Source organism: Paramormyrops kingsleyae, chromosome 4 (genome assembly GCF_048594095.1).
Source record: "Paramormyrops kingsleyae isolate MSU_618 chromosome 4, PKINGS_0.4, whole genome shotgun sequence".
In the NCBI taxonomy this organism is placed as follows: domain Eukaryota; kingdom Metazoa; phylum Chordata; class Actinopteri; order Osteoglossiformes; family Mormyridae; genus Paramormyrops; species Paramormyrops kingsleyae.
Window position 1 is genome coordinate 42,923,346 of NC_132800.1, and position 8,798 is coordinate 42,932,143.

Consider the following 8,798-nt stretch of genomic DNA (forward strand, 5'->3'; position numbering starts at 1 on the left):
TAAGCGGCTGCGTCGCTCAGAGAACATGCGCAGACATGAGGCGTGGTCAGTGACACATCGGATCGTCAGGGGTTTAGGGGTCCCCGATGCTGCCCCTGGCAGAAGGTTCTGGCACCCGGGGAAACCCCACAGCCGTTGGGGGTGGGCAGGGAGGCCCAGAGCACCAGCTGGAAGACAATAGAGGCCTCGCCCACTCTTAGGTGGCTCTCCCAGGCCTCAATGGCAACATTGTACTGCACCAGCAAGTCAGAAGATGAGGTCTGGCCTCGTACTGCAGGGGGGTGGGGGCCAGCAACCCGGGAAAAAAGACAAAGTGGGGGTGGGCGACAGGTTGTGAGCTAGTGAAGTAGCAGATGATGAGCATGATCACGCAGGCCAGCCTGCTGTGGAGAGCCGCTCCAGCAGATGGGGGTGGGGGGGTAATTCAGCTCTGCCCGTGGATGCTGACCCCCCCACCCCGAGACCATATGGCATACGGTGGGTGTGTGCTGAGAGGCACCTTCTCTGTAGGGCAGGACTCTGGGGGTGGGGGGTGGAGGCTTTGGGTGTTTACGGGCAGCAGCTCCTGGTCTCGCTGCATTTCTCCACTCGCCCCCCGTCCCCCATCGTCCCGCCGTCGTTCCCGTTAGGCACCGTGACCCAGATCCGGCATAATGGCGCTCTGTGTTTACGTCAAGCTGTGGGGAGCCGGATTACCACAGGTTTTTTTTTTCCGCTCGTTTCTGCCTGTGTTCCCACCCCCCATGTGGCCGCTGTATGGTGATTGCGTTCCCTAGCAAGGGGGGTGGGGGGGACCTTGAAGTAAACCAATCGGAAGGAGCAGCCCAAACTCCACAGTTACACCATCAGCGGCAAAAGCCGCTTTGTAGCCCCCCGGTTACCATGGAGACCTGATCGAGCAGTTGGGGGGGAGGAAGAGAGAGCAACACGGAGAGAAGGAGAGTCAGTCTGTGGAGAGAGTGAGAGAGAGAGAGACAAAGATGAGGACCGAGTAAGGGAGGGAGAGGGAGGGCAAAACACACAGGAGAGAGGAGGAGAGGGAGAGAGGTACAGTGAGAAAGCAGTGTGTGGAGAGCGCAACGGCAGCACTGAGTGGCGGCGGCAGCGGCAGTGGACATGGATGTGCAGAACCAGAGCAGCGAGGCCCTCTCATGCGAGCCTGCGGCCCCTGGACGCATCAATAGGGCTGCCTTCAAGCTGTTTGGCCAACGCAGGGCGGGGGCAGCACTGGGCAGGAGCCGGACGCATGATGGGCTGGGTGAACGCGATAAGGAAGATGGTGGTGAGCCAGTGGGCGGGGCCAGGCGCCTGTCCCGCCCCCACGCTGCCACTGCTGCGGCCCGCCACGCCGTCACCAAGTCACTCAGCTTCTTCTCGCTACTGCGCCGGAGTGGGCGGGGGGGTGCCAGCGAGCCACGGCCCTCCCGGCAGCGTACGGGCCTGCGGGGACTGCTGGGGAGTATGCGCTGGCCTCGGCGGCACAAGGAGGCGCAGGGAGCCCCGCGGCAAGAACACGGACCCCTGGAGCCAGCCAGGGATGCTGTGGTGCTGAGCCTGGAGCCCCAGGCGATGGCGCCGGATCCTCCCATGGATGCAGCTCAAGACCTGAATGGCCACCTGCCTGACAGCTTGGGGGCCGAGCCCAGCCCCTCCTCCATTCGGACCCCACTGGCAGCCCCCACTGTGATGGTGACCCCTCCCGGGCGCAGTGGCGGCACTGGGCATCCCCCCTCAGAGCATTCGGTGGACCGCCTGTGCTGCCTGTTCACTGACGTCACATCCCTAAAAAGCTTTGACTCGCTGACGGGCTGCGGTGACATCATCGCTGATGCTGAGGATGAGGGGGCGGACAGCCAGAGCAGCAGCGGCACGGGGAGCAGCAGCGGGGCCGGACCAGGGGGAGAAGCCCCTGCTGAGGAAGACACGTCTCCAGCCCGGGACTGCATGCCAACAGTAGTGCCCTCTGTGATTTCTCCACCTGTGCTCGAGGACCCCCCTACTCCGCTAAAGGCACAGGGCGGCGTGGAGGCCTATATGGGAGGCGGCGAAGAGATGGCCAGCCCTGAGCAGGTCGACGAAGCCGACATGCAAGATCTCTGGCACATGCTGCCCCGCCAGGGCGCCCCTCCCCCTCTAGCCATGCAGTCCGAGAAAAAGCCCCCCCCAGTGAGAGCCCTGGGACTGAGCAAGATACCCATCAGTGGCAGGGTGGGGGCATGGTCACTTCGGCAGACCACGCCCGATGAGGGAAGGGGCAAAGATCTGGCGGCACAAGAGGCCCCGCCCAACAGTGACGAAGGCTACTGGGACTCGCCGACGCCCGGCCCAGATGAGGATGACGAGGGCGGTGAGGAAGAGAGCGCCAGTCCCTTGCTGCGGGACAGCTGCAGTGGCGACGCCCTCTATGATCTCTATGTTGACCCCGAGCCGAGCCCAGGCCTGGGAGCTTCTGATGAGGAGGTGACCAAGCTGAGCAAGCTGACCAAGCCCCCCCAGGTGGGCCCCTCCCCCGAGGCTGCCTCCTCCTTCCGCTCCCTGAAGGGCAGCACCAGCCTGCCCCGCGACTCCAGGATCCCCATCAGCGCTAAGCAGGTGGCGCCGTCTCACTCTGCCAGCCAGGGGGCGCTGCTGCCTGGCCCACCTGATGCCCCACAGCCCAAGACTGAACTGCCCCGTACCAAGATACCCGTGTCCAAGGTCCCAGTGCGCCGCATCAGCAATAAACCAACGAGCACCAGGCTCCATGACACTCACAGGAAGTAGAGGGGCTGGAATTAACTGCAGGAAGTGCAAAGCCTCCGTCAAAAACCACCTTTACGTATGACAATATGGATGCCTACTCTGCCTACCGAGTTTCATGTTCTGGCAGCCTGTTAAGACCACCTTACTGCTGATTTTTTATATGTCACCTCCCTAGCATAGAAGCCTGCGGAGTACTGCAGCAAATCAAACTAATGCGTAGAGTGGGATGACCCTGCACCCATACTATCAGGAATACCAGCTGTAATCCTCAATGCCTTCTCACCATGCTGCACTGCAACACGAGAATGAGGGAACGATGCAACAGTGGAGCCCTGGAACACTGGAGCTCTGGAACAACTGAGCACCGAAGCACTGGAATATCGAAGCTCGGTAATAGTGAAGCACTGGAGCATTGGAGCACCAGAATACTGAAGCACTGGAACATTTGAGTTCCAGAACATCTGAGCACTGAAATACTGCAACACCAGAGCATGATCTGTCTGTGGTACTGTAAACACAGCTATAATAGGAAATATGTCAAGAGAAGAAATATGTACAGAGACACTGATCAGCAGAGAGGTCACCTCGTACACAGGAGGACAGTCAGAGGATTGAGAGCGAGGAGTTATGGGCATCTAGAGTTTCAGATGAAGACATGGTGCCCCAGCTGACCCCAGAACCAGCCACCTGTTTGAGGATCAGCAATGACTACCCATAATCCTCCAGGCTCCCCTGCAGTGCTCTCTGTTTAACATGGAGGACCCTTTTGCTGCAGTGTCCTTCAATTGTGATTTATAAAACTGTCACGCCATGTGTGGATTGTTTTGGGTCCGACTTGCCGTGTAAAACAGTCTTCCGGCACACATGGGACTGCGAGCTATGTGGAGTTCTCAGCACCAGAACCAGATCAGGGATCGATGTCTCTGTTTTGAGACGTTCTTTGTTTGACCAAGGCCTTTTTCTACAGCTCTCTCCTTCCTGAAACAGCCCTTTGGCTCATAATTTTTGTAGAAGCCGCTTGCCTGCTGTGCTTTTGTGTAGCGGGGGGGGCGGGGGAGCGACTCAGGGGCGACATGGGCACCCTCCACTCACAGCTGAATGTAGCAGCATGAAGGGCAAGTCTGGTTTCTTATTGACTTTGGGCCCCGCAGAGTCACATGTCCCCCATATCTTTGACAGTGTGACGTCACCAGCCCGGTGAGCGATGTCCTTAGACCTCAACGTCTGTCTGATGGCCGCTGATCAAGCTGTTTGTTTTGTTTCTCTTCTGATGCCGCTGTGAACCTGAGTGTCGTCTGCTTTTCTATTTAATAAATGGATTAACAGACTCCTGTGTACTTCCATTACTGACACAGAGAGGCCTGTGCGGGGTGATGCTGCTGCACGTGAGCTGGACAGGTTTACGTAATGCCGTTGGGTCACACTATCACTGTGGGACCAGGTGGGGTGTGTGTGTGTGTTGGCTAGCATGGCTGCTCTGTCTGTCAGTTCTGGGCACAGAGCACACTGCTGGTACTGAAACAGTCAGTGGGCTTAAGCTACATTTGTGTGTGTATGGATGTATTTGGACATTAGCATTTGCCTGTGTGGGTGAGCATCACTTTAGTGGTTATGGAACAGAGTCCTGCACGGGTCCACTTTTGGAGACCCGCACCCGCCCGTGCACCCGTGATTATTTCAAAGTTAAATCCGCACCCGCCCGGGCCCGTTACCCACCCGTACCCGTGATAAATTACATACAATTATTTTTTCTATGCACCTCTCAACGTGACAAGCGCTAGGCTTACATGAATTTTGAACTGAAACGAAAAAGTCCGTTTAACACAAAATCAAATCAGATAGATCTAAGCTATCCATACTGTGACGAGCATGAAAGAGAGAACACGACGACACGCTTCAGCAAGGATTCAGACGTGTATGTGAATGTTTGTCGAGGCGGTTCGTTTTTCTCAGAACTCGGAAATTCCGAGTTGAGTGACATCACGTCCGAAAATCTCCCGTCTCGGAACAAACATGGCTGCCTCCATGAACACGCTGCTGTGTGTTGTTGCTTTATATTTTAGCAGATTTGGAGTGAGATTATTTTTTCCGAGAGACAAATAAACAAGAAACACGAACTAGTCAAACTACATTAAAAGCTTTATAAAATATTTTATCACATTCATAGCAATATTCTTTTTTCGAGAGGCAAACAAACTACAAACTAACGAAAGACACTAACAAGTCTGGTAAAAATCTGATATTGCATGATAGGATACTGTTTACGGTCATGATATGGTATTCTCTAAATCGAACACGTGCAGTTACATTTATAACTATTAATACATTTAACAAAATAAACATTTTTAAAGATTTATAAAATAGAATTACTGTTGAGTGTGTAAGCTGCCATGTTGAAATTACATCACCGGGGCTACTCGGACAATCTTGTCCATCAACGTCATAAGAGGCGTGTTTCCGACGGGAAGTGACGTTTTTCGTTTTCATCCGAGTTCCGACTAGGAGAGAAAAAATAATCGAAAGCACCATAAGGTACCCCCGACATACTGAACACACTGTGATGATGACAATTTATACATGATAGTCTAATACATAGGTATTTTCGCTTATATGTTATTTTTGCAGGCTACAATACTGTCTTGATTGACCTGCTACCCGCCCGTGTGTAATGAATTACCCGCCTGCATACCCGCCCCTAAAATTACATTACATTACTAAACATTAAAATCCGCCCGTTTCAGCAACTATCTGCGGGTACCCGACCCGGTGCAGGACTCTGTTATGGAGTGCACCCTCCATATTGCTTTGTTTTTGCTGTATTTAGGCAGAGCCAGTTTACAATAACCTGGTTCAAAATACTTATTTTCAATGTGATGGTGAGACGGGAGGGAGGTCATATATAGTTAGTGAGAAGGAGAGCCCTGCAATGGGCTGGCCCTCCGTCCTGGGTTGTTCCTCGCCTCGTGCCGGTAGTTTTCGGGATAGGCTCCGGACCCCCCGCAACCCAGAAGGATAAGCGGGTTGGAAAATGGATGGATGGACAGAAGGAGAGCCCAGGTGCATTGTGGGATGTTGTCATGTGTAAGAAATCAGGTGGATGGTGTGTCTGGGGTTTGGGGATATACTGCATTACCTTTGAGGTAGGGGCTTCGGTCCATGCAGCTGGAAATCATGGGGGGGGGGGGGGGTATCGTTATTCCAGTCATATAAACGTTATACACAAAACTGACTATTTAAAACAGCAATATCTCATTACCTGAGCTCCGCTAATGAATCACTGGAGGGGGGGGGGCTCGAACAATAAGACACGGGCCTTTACAGCATCTGCATAATTAATGGAAAACTCTATAAAACTCCAGGACATTTTGTGTCAGCAGAAAGGAATCCATATTTTACAGGACAGAAAGCTGGATTGTAGAACAATCTGGGAAAACCCAGGGTGCCTGTTCTGCCCGGTAAACAGCAGCGAGCTACTCTGCCACCTCGTGTTTTGTGGAACACCACCTTCGACTTCCCACACCACACTGGGGCCACAGAGTTGGTGTCCCTGATTTTACATGCCTGCTAGGCAGCCTGAGCTTTGAAGTAACCATGGCAACCCCAGTAGGTCATCCAATGAGTGCCAAGGGGGAGGCTGGGGGGGCGGGACATACAGCATGGCTGTAAACAGCAGCGAGATTGCAGAGCGAGAGGACAGGAAACTGATACACACATACTCACACATTTGTATTCATCTCTTCATTTCTATGGCCATAATCCTAATCCCAATCCAGCCATAACCTTAACCCTAAGTAACCAAACAAAATACAAAACTTTTGGCTATTTTATTTTTTTGATTGCATTTCCAGATTTTTATAAAACTGAGGTTATCCTTGGGGCGGAACACATGGTCCTCACAACCTCAAATTTGGATTGTGGGGACCAAATGTAATATACATAACCCCCCCCCCCCCCACACACACACACCTACATGCATGCACAACCACCCAGGCAGAGAGGAGAGATCCATTAAGGAAGATACAGTGAATCTTTGTTTTCTAATTCACAGAGGACTGGTTCATTAGCCACAACATTAATACTGTTATGAATAAGATCCTATTAAACAGGGCTAGCACTAATATGACTATGACATACTTTATATATTTAACCTGTCTGCAGGGCAACTGGCAATGAAATCATGCTTCCCCGCATGCCCATGCAGTGGTATGCTCAAAGATGCTCTCCTGTGGTCACTGTGCAGAGGTATGCTCTGAGACACACACCTGTGGTCACTGTGCAGCTCTGACTTTCGCTTTGAGTAACTTGGCATGATACACCCCCCTGCGCACGCAGGACACACACCGGCTGCCCACTCCCAGGACCCCCAGGACAGAGGTCCAGTTAGGGCCAGTCGCACTTTCGAAGTGACCCGTGGGCCTTGGATGTGCCCATGGTTTCCGTCGCTCCTGTGTAGCCCTACCCTGGACATCTGCCTGTGCACGTCAAAAGAAACGAACCACCACCAGGGGGCGATGGTCAGGCATTCTGCAGGCTTTCCTCATTGTCAGGAGTCCATTGTTCAAATCAGGGCTGATTCATAACTAAAGGTTATTGGGGGTAGCAAACTTCACTTTCACCATGTGGTACAAAAGGAGAAATGGTGCCGGTGACTCCCAGATCCCAATGAAAGGCAGCATAGTGCTGAGCTGAAGTGTATTGGCTGCTTTTAAACATAATGGACTGAAGGGCGCACACACAGACACACACAGACACACACACACAGACACACTCTGACCTCTGTCCTTCTCAATAACCTAAACACAGCTGCAGGCTGTACAGACTGCAGGCTTGTCTGGCCCACAATGCAGTGTGGCAACCCAGCTGGGGTGCAGCAGGAGGAAGCATGTACACACACACACACACACACACACATAAACAGCACATTACGAAACACCCCCCCCCCCCCCAGTTTTGGAGAGAGCTCTTTTCTTATCTGAATACCCAACCCAGGAGTTTGAGCAGAACAGCCTTGTTTTGCATTAAACTGGCAACCAATTGGTGAGCTTCATTGTATGAGCCCCATGACATTACAATTAAATTTAGAACAGTTGTATGAAGCAGCCAATCACAGCCTTCCTCAGCATGCCACCCTGCACAAGCATAGCAGTAAGGTGACTTTGTATCAAATTGAGCACCATGAACACAAAAGGTCGGTGCTTTTACCCGCCGCAGGTGGCTTCACGGTCATTGTCCCTCCCCCCACAAGGGTCCCTTGCTCTCCTTGCAGGAAACAGCGTTTATGAAATATTCATGTGCTTCCCACCCCACTGTGGACTTTCATGTTCTGGCATTTCACATCTATTCACAGCATCTGGTTTGAGGTGTCCCCCAGATCCAGGTCCGAACATGGGCCATCGATACCCTCTGAAAAGCCCAACCTGAAAGAACGGAGAACATTTAAAAACAAATTTGAGGAAGCACTTCTTTACACAGCGTGTAGTTAGAGTATGGAATAGTCTTCCTGCTAGTGTAGCGGAAGCTAAAACCCTGGGTTCCTTTAAATCAGAGCTAGATAAGATTTTAACAACTCTGAGCTATTAGTTAAGTTCTCCCCAAATGAGCTTGATAGGCCGAATGGCCCCCTCTTGTTTGTAAATTTCTTATGTTCTTATGTAACAGTGAGGAAGCACAAAGGACAACTCTAACCCAAACAGAGCCACGACATCCAGCAGGAGCAGTCAAGCAATCCACAGATCGGGCCATCCGATCAGTAAAAACATAGAGGCACATCTGGGCAGGTGATTCAGTGCCTGGAAGTTCCAGTCCAGTGAGACAGACTATCTTTGGAAATGTGTCAGTGCTGGTGTTTGCAGCATGCTGACTGGTCCTGGTGTTGCCGAGTTCTTCCTCACACATGCCAACACTCCAAGTCACAAATCCAATTGAAAGAAACCTATAGATCTTAGTGCCCCCTATTGGCCTCATAGCTCCTGTCCAGTAATTCAGTGGTCAATTCCCAGAGAAGAAGAGTGTTTCAAGTTTCGATATGGGGGCTGACCCTGCATCACGAGGTGGGG

At 52.3% G+C, this 8,798-nt stretch overlaps 1 protein-coding gene across 1 annotated transcript; it reads left to right on the forward strand.

Annotated features, from left to right (window-relative positions):
• The first annotated feature begins 918 nt into the window (after positions 1–918).
• amer2 (APC membrane recruitment protein 2) lies at positions 919–3,767 on the forward strand. The gene has a single exon (XM_023796463.2). It carries the CDS (start codon positions 1,117–1,119, stop codon positions 2,761–2,763), a length of 1,647 nt encoding a protein of 548 aa, XP_023652231.1. The 5' UTR covers positions 919–1,116; the 3' UTR covers positions 2,764–3,767.
• Positions 3,768–8,798: the final 5,031 nt, after the last annotated feature.

Coding starts and splice junctions, on each gene's coding strand:
- amer2 (XM_023796463.2), top strand. CDS start 1,117: ATGGATGTGCAGAACCAGAGCAGCGAGGCCCTCTCATGCGAGCCTGCG.